The sequence below is a fragment of the Trichogramma pretiosum genome, unplaced genomic scaffold, assembly GCF_000599845.2.
Source record: "Trichogramma pretiosum strain Unisexual culture from Peru unplaced genomic scaffold, Tpre_2.0 scaffold45, whole genome shotgun sequence".
Taxonomy (NCBI): Eukaryota; Metazoa; Arthropoda; class Insecta; order Hymenoptera; family Trichogrammatidae; genus Trichogramma; species Trichogramma pretiosum.
In genome coordinates this window covers 1,065,590-1,082,309 of record NW_019641665.1, presented here as the reverse complement: position 1 = coordinate 1,082,309, position 16,720 = coordinate 1,065,590, and the positions used below count along the sequence as shown (strand labels likewise).

The 16,720-nt window shown below is 40.6% G+C and overlaps 2 protein-coding genes across 4 annotated transcripts in view; one reads left to right on the top strand and one right to left on the bottom strand.

Annotated features, from left to right (window-relative positions):
- Positions 1-232: 232 nt before the first annotated feature.
- LOC106649725 (rap1 GTPase-activating protein 1) overlaps positions 233-16,720 on the top strand; it is a 115,909-nt gene continuing 99,421 nt past the window's right edge. For all 3 annotated transcript variants that reach the window (XM_014367339.2, XM_014367332.2, XM_014367316.2), the window contains exons 1-2: positions 233-646; positions 1,762-2,060. In XM_014367339.2, coding sequence (XP_014222825.1) covers positions 1,846-2,060 — 215 coding nt within the window. In that variant the 5' untranslated portion in view covers positions 233-646; positions 1,762-1,845. The remainder of the gene's footprint in view (positions 647-1,761; positions 2,061-16,720) is intronic.
- On the bottom strand, positions 9,103-11,997 carry LOC111693964. The gene is made up of 2 exons (XM_023460273.1): positions 10,314-11,997; positions 9,103-10,230 (listed from the first exon to the last, which is right to left on the bottom strand). Exons 1-2 carry the CDS (start codon positions 11,968-11,970, stop codon positions 9,527-9,529), a joined length of 2,361 nt encoding a protein of 786 aa, XP_023316041.1. The 5' UTR covers positions 11,971-11,997; the 3' UTR covers positions 9,103-9,526.

Here is a 16,720-nt window from a genome sequence, read left to right as displayed (position 1 = left end):
TTGCTACGAGGATTCAAATAGTATCAGCGAGAATCAGCGAGAAAAGCTCGGCAGATTCCAAGTCGTCAGTCCAGACTCTTTGGGGGGACTTTGGCGGAGCCACCCTCGTGAGCTGCCGCCCCCTCGACTGCGAAGCTCCGAACTATCGCGCGGGTGGGCCATCGTAGTTACGCGCGCAAGAGAGCAGCGCATGCTGCTACCGCCGCCGACGCTCTGGCCTGCAACCGGAATTCGTTCGCACGCGCCCTCGGGAGAGGAGGACTTTTACTCTGTTGCATTCATTGGGTCAACCAGACGTCGTCGGTTGTATCGCGCGCGCCACACTCCGCGTTTACCTGACTGCGTATACATGTTTACGGCGTATTCGAGCGCGTGTATCTACCTACCTAACTGTCTGCCTACCTCTTGGTTGCGGTTCGCGGCGCGCGACCAATTTTTACTCGATTATCCGCTGGCCGGTCGCTCGTCATTCGATTTACCTGCCGTCAAAGTGCGCTACTGATCGTACTGTGCGCGCAGCTGCCGTTTCTCTCTTGTTTCTTTTCAGTGCCCAGATTGAATTGAGTGAAATTATTAATTTGCCTCATCGCAAGCTCGTGTGAGCCCATGTGATTAGTTCACCTTCGGCCCCGATCAAACCTCCAGCGTAAGTATGCAGCACAAATGTCTATTGTTTTTCTCATCCTCTCCTATTTCCCTCATTATGCGCGCTGCTTTCGGCTACGGCATCCTTTATCTTCCTTATAGCTTTATAGCTTCGCCATAAATTTCTCAATCGACTTGACTCACTGTTCGGGCTTCGAGGTTTGCTTTAATGATCTCGTAAAGCGATTTCTCACTGTTTTTGTTTATTCCCAGCGTCGAAAGGATCCTGCTAGATGCAGCTCTCGAGTAAACATTTTCTCGCTATAGAAGCCTCGATTAGGTAAACAAAAACAGAGTAGATCGAGTTGCGGTCCAGGCCCGCTTATATAAAACTGCTACTCCGAGCTACTCATTGACTATTTTACCATGAGCGCGTGTAGCAAGATCGACGGCGCGTTCCGACGCGATACGCGAATTAGAACTGGAAATGAAAGTTTGCGTGATCGCTTAAAAAAAAAAAAAAAACTCATCCAGTAATCAATTGATTCGAGGAGTAAAACGAAGTTTACATTAGCAAATTGTTTACTTTTTATCCGCGGCGTGGCCTCGAGCATAAAAACTTATAAATACAAACCATTGAATGGCACCTTGTTCTCGGCATCTCTGCAAGCCTCTCAATGGCGATACTTAAATGTACACATACGCATATTATACTGTTGTTTTATATTTATAGCTTTTTATTACCCGTGCTTAAATATGTTAGTCCTGTCTCTTTTACGGAAGAGTGAGACGGAGCCAGAGAGAGATAGAAGAAAAGAGAGAAAAGAAAAATAGTCGGACGCGAGTGCATTGTTTATTATACCCGCGGCAAGACGTGTTTACGCTATATGCAATAATAAATGCAACGACACAAATAAATTACTTGTCTTGTACGTTGCGTCCACCGCAGTTCGCGCTCTCCAACTGTTTATTTATTTTTTTTTTCATTTTCACAACGCGAAGCAGATCCTCGTTTTAAAATTATATCATTCGGCGGCTCTACCTCATTTCAAAACTCATTACGGAACATCGGATCACCGCGCGGTTATTTTTTTTCTCGTCCTTCTTTTCCTTTGTAGCACGATCGATGTGCCGAGAATTGCGAATGCACAAATCGATTGTTTCATATGCTTCCAGTTATAGAAGCTCGAAGCTGCCGTAGCGCGAAGAAATCAGGGAATCGTGAAATCCACGGCAGCCGCGACGCATGCGAACACGAGGATGCGACGGCCGCTGGTCCGTCACCTGTCGGAGGGCGGCGGCGGCGACGGGCCCAGGCGACAGTCCATCAGGCCCGACGACGGCGACGTCGCTACCACCTGGGGCTGTCGTGACTATCGCCGACACCAGTCCTCGAGCGATCTGCTGAAGGTCCCCTTTGGAGGAAGGGGTCGATTCTCCCCGGAGCCCAAGATCACCAGCTTATTTCATGGCAGGTTGGTAATTGCAAAAACTTGTCCATCAGCCTTTTTTTTTTTAAATAATCCAATCGACTCTAGTCTTTCATAGTTTCAAAAGTCAGATTACCTTAGTCCGGGGCATTAGCTTGCAACTGTTACTTACGAAATCCTTATATACTCGGTCCACTCGCGTCCGAATGAACGAGGCAAAGTGACTGCATCGTCATCCCACGCGCGCGCGTGCGCATGAGGGCAAATCCGTTAAAAGAAAGTACTTTATACGAAAGTACATGAAAAAAAAGTTTTATGTAAACACGAACGTGGCAGACTGAAAGGGAGAAGAACGCGAGCGAAAAGAAAATAAAGAAAAAAAAAGTTGTGAAACTGAGGAACGGTAAGTTGCCAGAACAACTTATTCCGCTTATCACCTTTTGCAGTGGAGCACGTGTGTTTTTTCTCGAATGAACTCCCAGGCAAAAGAAAAACAAGCCACATCTGGCAGCAAGAGGGAGTTTCGATAAAAGACCCAGTTCGTATTGCGCGCCTAGCTTTATCTGCATTCGGATTTTCAGCTTTCCTCCGACGAGGATATAGTTTTTTCTTTGTTAGACCTCGTCTATATCGTGGCGTCGAATAAAAATAAAATTGATGAAGCCGCTTCTGCTGCGTAGTTCTGCGTTATATATATACGTTTATAGCGCACCTACATGTAGGTAAGCGTGTGTTGAGGAGAGACGAAGCGACGTTTGATGAGCACGCACGAGCTCGACGTAATAACAGAGAGCGAATTTCCCAAACTGACACTTGCCCGAGGGCTAGGCTGCGTCTATTATTTCCTCGACCAGCTGAGATTGCTACAAGAGCCAACAGCTTGTTTTCTTCTCGTGTATCTCAGAATTTTTGCGTCTATAGCCTTTTCCATTTCGACTTATTTTACGAATCTAACTAGGGTGGTCAAAAGGACTTTATAGAACTGCCGGATAAAGCTGACGAGCTTTTCAGATCGAATTAGCTTTATGGGACTATATTTTACAATCTCGTTCAATGAAGCTTCAGCTAAGTAGTATATTATGCCAAAACTTCAACAATGGTTATGGCAAGTAGCTTTGAAAACATTTTTTGATACTTTTCTCGCCTTCTTTCATGCAGTTGCCCTACTAATTAAGTAATAAAGCTCTTGATTCCCTGCACGAGTTACGTCGAAAAAACCTACATCAAATTGCTTTCCATCTAAACATGTTGAACCTTATTCCAAAGTTTCGCAATGCCGAGTATAGCTAAGAGGTTTTAGATGAGCTTTCATATTTTGAAAGCGTCTGCAGGGCGTAATTTTTTACTTGCAGCAACTTTTCCGCTATACTGCGCTTTGATCAAAGACGAGATTGACTTGGGCTCTGATAAATTCAGTATTTAGAAAATTGAAAATTCTTTCGAATTATCTAGAAAGTATAACAGTAAAAACTTATCTTCGTTCTCTCGTCTCTCGTTGCTTTTGACTAAACATGTTATAATATGTCAATAGTATAATAGTCTTTAAGTACCCAAGGTTAATTTCTCGCATCCGACGCGTACCTACTTTACCTTGACCGTGTGCTATGCGTGAAGGTATAAAAAGGCTCAAACGTACGAGGCATATTCAACAATGTCAATGAGAATTCGTCATTACAGAATTGTAAACAATTTACTCATAATACGGAAATGTTGGTTTGCTTATTGTAAAAAAAAGAATATTTTATGAAAAGTCGAAATTTTAATTAATTTTCGAGCATCGCTTGCTAGCTCGTAATTACAGAGAGTCGTAATAAGTATGAGATCGTCGCATGACCTGAGAGACGTGATGTTATACTTAATCGCTGAAATGAAAATTACCCTTTACTTACTGCATATTCATAAAAGTGTTTTGAATCTTTCGCAGCAGAAAAAATGCGCATAAAACTAAGAAAAAGTCATTTTGCATTCAAATAAATTTCGTCTCAAAAATTTTTCGACATTTTTCTTTTGCGTAAATTGTAAAATTGTATATGAAAAGCAAATTTTACTGACATATATATTCATAAATCCGTGAATCGGCTACAGTATTAAAAAGTATAAACTCATCATTTTAACGAAATCGAGTCGCAGATTCGCAGTACTTTTGATTAAATGTAAATTTTCGAGCGGAAAAATTGCGCGAGCAATTATTTGAAATGTTGACTTTAGACTAATGCTGACCACACGCATAATCAAGTTCGAATGCAAAGTGATGGCTGCATTTTAATATACATGATAAATAGTTGTATTTTGAGGTAAATTATTAAGCCAGATAAAACTGTCACCGGGCTCGAGTATTAGTATGCAAAAATATTCCGCATCAAAATTCCCTTCATAAACCTGCGTCGGTCGCTCGCGAGGCTATCCTTTTCGCGGAAATTGAATTTCGCTTTACTACCAGGGGGGTTTTATCATAAGTAATAAATACCATTATTTTTTCATAACGAACGCATTGAAAATCACGCGCGGGACTGCGTGGACCAAAACGAAAGAAAAAAATATTACGCCATCCAACTACGGGAGGGAAAAAATTAATTCCTTTAATTAATGCGTGCGCCCACGTACGTTTCCATCGTGCTCTAATTTTCTCGTACACACAAGCGTAGGCACTGGCACATATACACTACACTATGTATAAGGGATCTTAGCAAGATTAGCGAATATAGTCACGGCTTGTCTGCTTGTGTGAGTGAGCTTGTGTATGTGAATAGGGTCGGCTTGTTTAGTTACTGCAACGATATATATGCGGCAAATTCACTACGGGCCTTTTGAATCCAACTATCGTCCTCGCTCGACAATTGAAATTAAACGCTTTTTTATCTGCTTTACGGAACGAACTCTTAACTTCATATTATTGCGCATTCGATGATGCACGCATCTATCGCAAAATAATGAAAAATTATTCGTAACTTTGAAAAAATAATGAAGTTGCCATGCTCTTTTGTAGAGGTAATTTTGCCGTCCAATTGTTGGACGGAAAACAAAGCCAAACTCGAGCACAGCGAGAAAAAAGAAAGAGTTGGATCTTTTGAAGTCAGAAGCCAATGAAAAGTTTCAAATGATGATCGCACTCATTGTAGCGTAATGAAAATTTTTCCCTCGAGTTTTTTTCTTGCTTTTCTTGTATCGACGCTCTCTGTATCAAGTATAACGGAGCTACAACAAATATCGTCGTTATAAACATCCGAATGACGTGCGCCAACTGAAACACAATGATATTATTCGATCGGGGCTGCTGCTGCGTGGACGCACGAGCTCATGAATTACCTGCTCGCGTCTGTCGATATCGCGAGGAGGAACATAAAATTGTCCCATCTGAGAGCCGAGGCAGCGGGCAACGTCACTCCCATCCTCTCATCGACTATAGGGCTCGAGCGCGCCAGGGCCTATTAATAACGCCTCGGATGCGTATCGTTCGCTATACGTATCGCGCGTAAAACTTAACTCGCTCGAGGGATCTAAAAGGGCGAGCTTGCATAACACGCGCCTGTCTATGTGTGTGTATATGCGTGTACACCTTCGTAAAAGGAGCACATCCTCATTCTAGCAGCAGCATTTTTGTCCTTCTCTTTTTTTTCTCCCTCGACAGCAGCGATGATGGCATGCGCGCGATAAATAAATTAACGCGTTATGCAACGTCGCTATCGCGATCCAAGTTAAAGAGCTTGTAAGGATTTTTCGTCTACACGTGCGTAGGAGCTCGCCACGACGTTTCTCTCTCGCCGAGGCGTATTTTTGTAATTCAACGAGCAGAGACTGTTATTACGCGCGCGATCGGTATCCAAGCGCAGCTCAGCTGCGATTAATAGTGTGGGCGAGGAGTTACGATTACTTTTTGCTGTTTCGATAATTGAATTATTGCAGCTCTCGGCTCTTGGCTCCGAGATTTTTCTTTCCAGATAAAGCATTTTTCCAAACTTGCCTATTGTAAATTGAGTCTTACAGCTGCGATCGCTTCGGTCGCCTATATACACTTTGAATGGCTTTTAATATTCGAAGAAAACTAATTACGTTTTCAAGAGACGTCTATAAGCCGAGCTCGTCGGATTAAATTTTATCCGATACGACACGAGCTTTTCGAAACTTGTCGAGTATAATACGTGCCTTAAATAAGCGCACCTACTCTATACGTGCAATTCCATGAAGAACTTGAAAGATTATCTCGGCGCGTTTTGGCTGATTTTTAATTTCACTAAACAAACTTTTCCAAGGTAAATTTTTATGTCCTTTTTTGGAGATTACAACGCGTGGGACTTATTAGTTTCCTTCACTTGATTATTTATACACCTATGAAGATATTCTCATTCAACGCGCCTCGACGCTCTGTGCGGCAACACAAACTTTCCGCACTAATCTAAAAATCAAATCTTTGATACTTTTAGGATAATTTTAGCATCCTATACTGTTACAGTAAATTACATAACTGTGGCAATATAGGTTGTCGATTTTGTGGCCTGATCGTCGAGAGTAGAAACTTTTTTATGTTCTAGAATACAGAGTGAAATTACGTCAACTTTTTGGGACATTTTACGTACAGTAGGGGTACATGCATTGATTTGGTAACGAAAAGAAAACGTACATTTAGCGAAATAAGGGCGATGCCCATGTCTAACTGTATACTATCGTTATTTATGCCGTGTGTGCTATACACACATGCCCACCGTATTATAGGCTATACTGCGGAAATCGATCAAATCAAAGTTAAATTTTGGTCCTCAAAACTTCGAATTCGACTGTGTTTAGATTTCCAACTTATTGCTGAATCAGTGAACCACTTCTGTATAAATGCACATGTATAAATGAAAAGCGAAATAAACTGGTTTTTTTTCATCTCTCTCGACTCAAAAAACTTACATTTACAAGTAGAACAACAATGAAGTAGCAAGCAGCGAAGTCGCGTATACTCGCTCTCTGGAGGGTGATAATATTTCGAAACTTTTTCCCGTGCGTGGTGTTACACGCAAATGTCTGGAAATCTCGATTATTTCAACTTGTGGGCGAAATGAGCAGCCACAGCTCGCAGCGGGACTCAATTAAAGCGTAATCAGATTTGTAATAATTATACGTGCCAGCCCGCTTAAATATAATTCGCTGGTCAAAGTAAAGACGATAATATCGTGACGCGCGTGAGCTAGCTTTTCTCTAAAATGGTAATAAAGCAGTAGTTTACAGTGCGCGCCTGGTGCTGCACATAGCGTCGCGTTGAGAGCATTGCAAATACGCTTTATTATACAGTCCATCCGTGGCAGTCTCTTCGTATAGATATATACACGAGCGACCTACGAAGCTCGGATGTGCACGTATAGATTTTACCAGGGACCAAGTGCAGGCAAAAGCAACGCGATTTATCTGAATTTTTTAGAGGCTCTATTCAGAGTATGTCTGTTGCACTAAAAGCCACCAATGGCGCGATTTCGAGTTACTCGTATATCCGTAACACATTTGACAATTGTTTTACTAGTACTTATGTCAATCGAGAATGCAACTGCCAGCCAAGATGAACACGTTGAAAAGACAACGGTTGAATGTATACCGGAAAATAATATAACCAAATCAAAATTGGATACGCTAAGGACGAAGAGTTATTAATAAATTTTAAGCGATTGAACATTCGAGTAAAACTTGTGCGCAATAATTGTGAAAATCCAGTATATAATAATCGATGAAATTCCTCGTCTCCTTCCAGTAAATAATCATTTTAAAGTTTGGTTTATTATGAAACACGCGATATAATGAAGCTGCAGTTTTGCGCTTCGCCCAAGACGCGTATAAAATATATAAAAGGAAGCTTTGCGAAGTAATTCAAAGCGTAAAAGTTTGTTGGAGAAGTCGAACGATAAGTTTCTCTATCTCTGTCCTGAGCACGTGATGTGGAATGAATATCTTGCTCCTTTCATCGTCAGTTTATAATTTTAGCTTCATTTTATCGCTAGCCAAGCGCAACAAAAATGGTTGAATTTTAACTATTTTCTTTGTTATAATAAAATCGCCTGATACTGTGTATTATTCAATTCGAATTTAAGCTTTGAATTCGATGTTGATTGAGATTTGACAATTATATTACTCAATTCATTTTTCTGTAACAGCTGCCATAAAATGTCGTATTAACTTATCTTGTTAGCCTTGATAGATATATTGAGTTTTCTATTTCTAATATAGCATCTCTTTTCTCTCTGAAAAATCTCTTTATATATTGATATACTGCCAGGTTAATATGAAACATGAATCAGTTGTTAATATATAAATATTTATTTTTAATCACAAAAAATTATATCAGGTTCGAAAATCAATTAATCGATACATTTTCAGGTACACTTATGAACATTTTTTTTATTTTATATTAAAAATTAAATACTGTATACAAAGCAATCAATTATCAATAATAATAGTACTGAAATTTGCATAAACTTTTTTTTCTAGTAACTACTAAAATTTAATCTGCGAGTATTTTGGTTTCTGTGATTATTCGTCTATTAAATTTGGTTATAACTGCTAGGCATTGCTACGGTTAAAAAGTCATTTTACAAAATTATGAGGTTAAGTGCATGTATTTACCGTTCATATTATTAAAGTGTCATAAGGGGGCAGGGGGTGGAGGAAGGAAATTCAGTAACGTAAGTAGTAGTTTTTTTTCTGTACATTAATCATTTATCTGAAAAACTGATTATTAAAATGGAAAGTTTTTCATTGATAAATTTTGATTTTGATACTTGACCAAAATGTTTCTTAAAAGTTTATATAATAATTCCTATACTTTTATTCAAAAGATCACAGATGCAACGACCATTTTCGTAGTAATAAAATTTTTTTTTTAAATTCTGTTATGTGGTTGTGAGAAGAAGAGGGAAAATATCACATTGCTTATGTAATGAGTAATAGGTAATTTATTGCAAATCCCGCCGTCGACCAACTCAAGTGTCGATGGGCTATGACATGTAAATTCATATAAATTATTTTCAATAATATCTTCTATATATATATAAATATTAGTATATATACTCTATGAGTTAAAATAACGAAATAAAATTTAGACTAGTTCTATTGTAAGACGAACAGCAATGATATTTTTTCACTCACGCTCAAAAATAAATAAAATATACAATTTTTGCTTTTTGCTCATGTTTCGGTTGTATGATCTACTTTGTACTATATTCAAGTGTACTAAAATTTAACAACTACTGTTTCTAATTGGAATCCAAGAGTCCTGTGGTATGTAAGCTCAATATTAATAATGTTTTTATAAAAAAAGGACTATTCAAAATGATTTATACTCGTTAACCACCCTTAGCTCCGTTTGAAAACAGTAATGTTAATTATTCGTTTCTCTAAAACTACCATTGTTTTTAATTAACCCATTAAATTTATTTGACATTGCACGCTTCAAATGAACAATGTACAAAAATTAATTCAAATGAACAATATTTAGAAACGTATAACAAGATTATATGATCACGAAATGTTGAGTCCTTTTATCAATATTCTGGAATAGTCAAGAGTCGCATTAATCGTTCTCTTTTCAAATCTTTGTATGGAATATCTTGTGGCAGAGACGCTATATAAAGGGGTATTAAAGATTCAACGTCGCAAACTCTGATTAAATGCTCACTGCAAAGATGGGGTAAAGTGAATACTACCGCTGTTGCGAATGAATCCATCACTCGCTTTCGAACAAATTCGCTAATTTTAATTCTTGCCATTTGGCCGTTCAATCGTCGAAGGATTATTGAAGCCGTTTGGCGCAGATAACGATCAGCCAGAAATTTTCGAATATCCTTATTTGGTGGCATGTGATTGAACAACTTTGTTGGATTCATCGTGGCCAGGTCATAGAGCGTCGTGGTACCATTTACAGGGTAGGCCTTAGCCGCTTCAGCTTGCTCGCAAATCCAATCCGTATTACAGACATCAAAATGTTTCACACTGACTCGGAGGTGTGTTTGCAACGTTATCAAAGCTTGTAGCATGATTGTTTCGTCATCCCATTTGAAGTACAAACCGCTTGCAGACATTTCAGCTCTACATTTTCGAGTTTCGATTATCACATCCAATATTTCCCTTTCATTGGGAACGAGATAATGAGGACCATGATAAAAGGACAATATACATTTCTCTCGTTGCACTTGAGTGGAAATACCAATCTGAGACGAATAATAGCTGCGTATTTGATCAGAGGAGCCTATTAACAAAAAAAAAAGAAATTATCATCATCAATTGACGTATAACTTATGTTTGAACGAGACTGAAAATTAAATGATTTACCGAAGCATAGTACAGTTTGCATGTTTGACTTCTTGAAAAATGCATCCGTATCTAACAAAAAAGTCATTATAGTAATATTCTGCTCTGGAGTCATGTCGAATCCATGTCTCTCCAAAGCATCTACAATCTGTACGATGTTATCGACGACTTCGTAACAGCGTAACAGAAGGTCTGACTTGTCGAAATAGCCCCCTGCAAATTCGATGTCGTCCACACGAGCACCGTATTTCAGGAGGACTCTGACCACATCGATGTTCATGTACGACACAGCCAGCTGAAGCGGAGAATTGCCGTCCTGGTCCAGGTGATTCACAGGGGCTCCGTTCTGGATTAGAATATCAACTATTTCGGCGCCAATTTCATCTTGTAAACATAATTCGAAATCCGGTATATCGCAATCCGAAACACCGGCGAGAATTAACCAATGCAAAATGAAATCGAGGTTGGGAAAACTTTGCAGGTAATTGTTCACGTGAAATTTCCGACAATCATAACGAACCCAGCAATGAGTGCTTTCCCAAGGCGAACGGATGGCGACGTTGTCTTCAATTCGAGGATGAGACTCTTCTTCTAGTACCCGACGATGATTGCGACGCCGATGATAATTGCGATGCCGATTAAAAAGGTCCTGTCCTATATTTGCGAAAAAACGATTCGGAATCATACGTTGCAGTGGTAACCGTAAATTCCGAATTTCAGGTTGTTGGGGTTGTTGGGGTTGTTGGGGGACTTGGATAATCGTACCGAAATATGGATGTAACAGTAGCATGATGTTCGATTTCCGGGGATAAGGTTCACGGAGATGAGGTACCATCTTTGAACAGACAGAACGTAATCGGCCCGTCTCTTTGACAGATATCATCATTAATCTAAGTAAAGGCGTCCTTCCGCGTTCATCACGAGCGGTCTTATCGGCCCCCCGTGAGACTAGTTTCTTGATGATTCCCAAACTTTGGCTTTCGACGGCCATGTGCAGAGGTGTGCTCGGAAAATCTGCGTCACCATACTTGTGGTATCTGTAGCTGTACCTTTCATTCAAGTCAACTCGTGGCTGCGACAATAATTTATCGAAGCCTATCATGTTTCCGCTCAAGCAAGCTATATGAAGATGCGACAGTCCCTCTGTATTTTTATCATTTGAATAAGCGATTTGATTAAAGAACATATCGAGAGCTTTGTCATTTTCAAGATACCACGCCAAGTGAATTGCCGTGTTTCCAGCTCGATCTAGCGGTTCAACTTTCTTGCACAATGGAAAGAGATACTCTATCATTTGATAGTCCCGATCGATTATGGCACGTGCCAAAAAGAACGTTAGAGCGTTTGCTTTTGACAGATACGCAAGAAAAGTTGGAGAAACAGTTTCACAATCGTCAAATTTTCGCAACTTTTTTTGCAGCGATTTATATTTGCGTTCGCACCACAGTGACTTTTTGTGTTTCAGCCAGCGTTTGAGGTTCTTCAATTTATCACAGTGAATGTCATTGTTCACTGATGACACGTGACACGAGCGAATCACTTTTGGCACCGCCGTGACGGCTTGTCTCACTTGATCACTTAGTTTTACGCGCAGTCTCATTGACCGATCAATTCGATTTTCACAGTACATTTCACGATTCACTTCCATACTTTTTATTCTTTTTTTTCGAAGACGCATATTGGGCTACGTGTGTGCTCTATAGTTGCTGACGATTGACTGCTGTATGCTACGCAACGCTCACTTATACAGTACACACTACTCGCACCACTCCCGAAATCGAATCGCTTTGACTAGTAAGGAACTTGAGCGCTACAGTAAAAAAAACTCATTCAATAGTTTTAACGGTCCCGAAACTGTCTTTTGACGTCTTTATTTAGAGCGGTAATCCATTTACTGTTTGAAACCTTTTCACTTTCTCACGAACTATTAAATAATAAGAAAATATATGGGCAATTTAATTACTAAATAATTATAAATTAGGGTTGGATTAACGAAGAATTAACGATAAAAGTGTATTAATCGCTGCAAAATCCCACCTTATCTGCTGAACGGAGATGTGGACAGCGAAGCGAGCGTTGGAGTGAATTCGAACGCGCATGACAAACAACCATCGATGACTCTCGCCTATTTTTGATGGCTTTCTCGAAAAACAAGCGGCTGTGCGTTCATGCTCGCTTTCACTGTCGAGCTTCACGTGATCATTATGATCTTTATTTTCCTATTGGATTCTCTATCTTTATGTGTGTACGTGTGGTGTCGACTGGCAACGACGAAAAACAGTCGATATAATTACGTCACGCGTTTTTTTCTTTTTTCTTTTTCTCCCATAACTGCTTCATTTTACACTACACAATTGACGTCTTTGCACCGTAGGTTAAATTGACCGTTTTTCCCCTGTAATCCTCTTATAGTTATAAATATATACGTATTGTTGTGTCTAAAATTACGGCCAAATAGTAAAACAATTTTTATGAAAAAAAATTGTAAATTTTTTTGATTATCGGTTCACGTACCAACGGATAAAAACAGAAGCGATGAGATTTTCTCGACTCTATAAAAAGCCAAGCGCATTGGTATAAGTCGGGAAGTTATTAGTGCAGTCGCGTTTCCGGAAATGCTCGAGAAAACCTTAACCTGGTGCACGTGCGAAAGCCAGACGGTAATATATAAAAAGCTGTAATATATTATACGTGGCTCGAGGATTCCAACGTGATAGCGTAGCGCGTCTGGGATTCCTTTGGTGTCGTATACATGTGGCATAACAGTGTATATAGACAATTTGAAGGAAAAAAACTACGCGCGTAGTCCCAGCGTGCAGCCGGCAAAGCTATTTCAGGCTATTTTTGTATCAAGACGCAATACATGATATATTTTTTTGCTGCCCGCGTACTCGGCTTGGTGTATATACGGCTCGCGTCAACTTTGCATACTCGAGGGATGTCCAGAGAAATGTTATCAATACGGAATTTTGCAAATTTCTTGGCGTAACTTCTCTGCTCGCGCTCATACATGCAACTATACGACGTACGCTTGTAAGCATGATTGATAGGTCGGAATAGATTTGACGGGGTTATACTCGCCAAGTTCGAAAATCTCCTTTGCCAACTTTGCATCGACGGAATTATATTACTACGCTCGACGTAGCATCTCGCGCTGAAAATTCCTCTCGGTAGTTTCTAAACTTTCGAGCGGATCGCGCCGCCGTTCAATTTCTTCATTTTGTACGCACAAAAAAACTGCTGAAATTAATTCAATCGAAAGAAATTGTTGGAAAGTCGCGAGCTCGATGGTAATTTGAGGATCGTTGAAATTTCATTGGATATGCGCTCGAAGAGTCGACGTTGCAGATAGAGACATGCATGCTGCACATCTCTAGTAAGGTTTTGTCTATGCTCACACGTCGCAAAGCGAATGACCCGATGACAGTAAAATTGGCTGTATAACGAATAAATCTGGATGAGGGTACGCAAACAGCAACTTTGAATTAAGTGCTATATGATCGGTTAACCTCCACTGATGATCATTTCTACCTATTGGAGAGGTATCCGTAGACTCGTTAGTTTTTAGCTACTTTAAAAGTCGAATGAATCCTATTCTTCGTCGGTTATCAAGCTATTTTCCGAACGGTTTTCGATCGGTCGACATTTGCGCGGGAAGTCAGCATGTGTACGGAAACGGTCGTTATACAGGCGCTCTTACATCAAGTGTCACGCAGGCGTGTAGAGGGCAGAATTACGGAACCGTAGCCTTACACGGCGTTATGTGGAGTGACAATTGACAATACAACAGTTATTCATTATGAGCAGATTCCTACTGTTCTGTGTACTTGCTACAGACGTATAAATGCTGGCATAGCAGGCATCTATCGTGTTCTAATCAGTATTATAATTAGTGCCAGCTAAATTATAAGTTGAGGTAGCATACTTTTTAAAACCACTGTATAGGGCGCACAGATCTCGGAGACTTGAAAAAAAATTCACTAAATTCTTCGTTTAATAGAATTTTTTAGATTCTAATAATCACAAAGAATCAAAAACTACATCGAGGGTAATTTCTCCTCGATGCGCGTTCGCTCGAATCTATTACCTTTTAAATTTCGTCAATTTCTGCTGCGCGAGACTCTCATAGTTCAACAACGAGGACATCGCCGTTGCAATACAGAAAGCGACAGAGAGAGAGAGACGTGCATAGATACGAGTGTACACGGCAGGCTGTTAAGTGCTCTTTTCACACTTGAAAAGAGTCGCGCGCAGTAAACGACGGAGAGACGCGCATCGAACGAATAATACGTGTACAACAGCCCAACTACAGCAGCCCTTTTGTATCATTTCGTAGAGGGGTTTACGAAATGATAAATCACTTTTGCGCTTCGTTCTCGAAACTAGCGCACACTAGTGAAGCATTTCTACATGCACGTAGAGAGAGAAAGAGAGAGAGATAGCCTTTTTTTCGGTATATAAAACAAAGCCATTTTGCGCACTGCGCGCGACGTGTATTAATGCGAGGGGCGCGACACATTATTATTGTAAGTACACAATACGGCAAATTTTACGCTCACAAAAGGTCACATTACGCGGCGGCGGTGGCGTATACATTCATGCAGAGCTCAACTCTTCATACCTACGGACGGATGATGTTCCTGCGCCGAAAAGTCAGCGTTACAATTTATACGTGTATAAATGCTACTCGCGAGTGCATTTATGTGTGCGTAATATCGAGTGGCCGCTGCCCAAAGAGCTTGATTAATATCGATACACATAGAAAGGGGTGCGCGCCCGAGCTCGAGAGATAAGTGCCGCTGTTTAGGGCTTGCGCGAGACTGAGAGCGAGAGAGACATTTTAACGTGTTTAATTTAGCGTGGGTTGTATGATAGTAACGGATTTGATTGTCGAAATTGTGCTGCTCTCTCTCTTTCACCTTGCTGCTATATGACGTTAGACACGCGCGTTGAGCTGCGAAACTTTGCAGCTGCTTCAAAATTTATCGAGACTCGCTGAATTTATGGCCTTTTTTCAGAGCTCTACTCCATACAACGTGTCTATTGAATTTCGATAAAAATCCTAATGGGTATAATATTGCTTATGCTGGTTTTTGATTAAAGTGCTGTACTTTTGATGCTTTTGATTTTTTCTCTTCAGAAACAAAAACTTGCGCGTTGTTATTGGCTGGCCACTGGCTCTTGCGGCGACTGCTGCGCGACGCTCATGTGTTTGTACTGCGTCTGTCTTTGTCACTCTCGTGCTGTGCCGTGTGCGTGTCGGTGCTGGCAACTCGCTCAAACAACGCGTAGAGCTCGCGCTGCCATACTGTAGTCTCTTCAGTGTGCGTTACGACGCCGCAGCCAGTTGAACAAAAAAAGATCGCAAGTGATTTTGGGAAACAAAATTACAAGTGTCTCAAATTATAAGCAATTGTGTTTTTGTGTGAGTGCGCAAGATGATGCTGTTCGATTATGACGATGTATCCGATTCCGAAAACGAACGCGGTGTTCAGGGCGATTCCGATTCCGAAGTCTCAAGCTTAGAAAAATTCATGAGCCTACTACAAAAGGTTAATTGGGATATTGAAAATGAACGACATGAATTTCTACGTCAACTTGAACCGTTATACAGAAATTGGAAGGGCCAATATCCAGATCTTCGAGAAATTTTTTATAGCGAAGGAATTGAAGCTCTTCTTGTGGAGGACATGGAGATCGAAAACCTACAAATATGGAGAAAATATTCATTCGCCCATTTTGTAGCTCGCACCGGCTACAAAGACAAGCCCAAAGTTGATCAAGACGGCAAGCCAATTTTGCGTCGCACCACACCTGTGCACTACTTGGGTTGCAGCGAATACAATAATTGGTTCACCGTCCGTGATCTTTTTAAAATATACAACAGGTTCGACCTGAACTACACCGACGATTACGGCGTCACTCACTTTCATCTGGCCTGCCTGTCTAAAAGCGACGACGTCGTCGAGAAATTCCTCGAACTCGGTCAGAATCCCAACTGCCCCTTACCAGAAACGGGTAATACGCCACTGCACTTGGCTCTGGACGCCAACAGGCAAAGAACGGTCGAATTGTTACTGAGAAATGGCGCCGATCCAAATTTGCCTGATTCGGAGGGATCGACTCCTCTTCACAGTATTTGCAAAGAATGCGACGGCAAAGACTTGGTTGGGTTTTTTTTCAAGATCATCGATGATATCCAGCAGACCGTTGAAATTGACGCTGTGGACAACTTGGGTCGGACACCACTTCAATTGGCAGTGGCGAATCTTTTGCCGAATGTAGTCGATGTTCTCTTAGATAATAATGCCGATTTATCCAGTTTCGTTTTTCCCACTTCGAGTTACTTTGGCGAGAGATTTGATCCAAAAGATTATCGCGGTCATTTTAAAATGAGACTAGCGTCTGACGCTCTAATTATAGTTGAG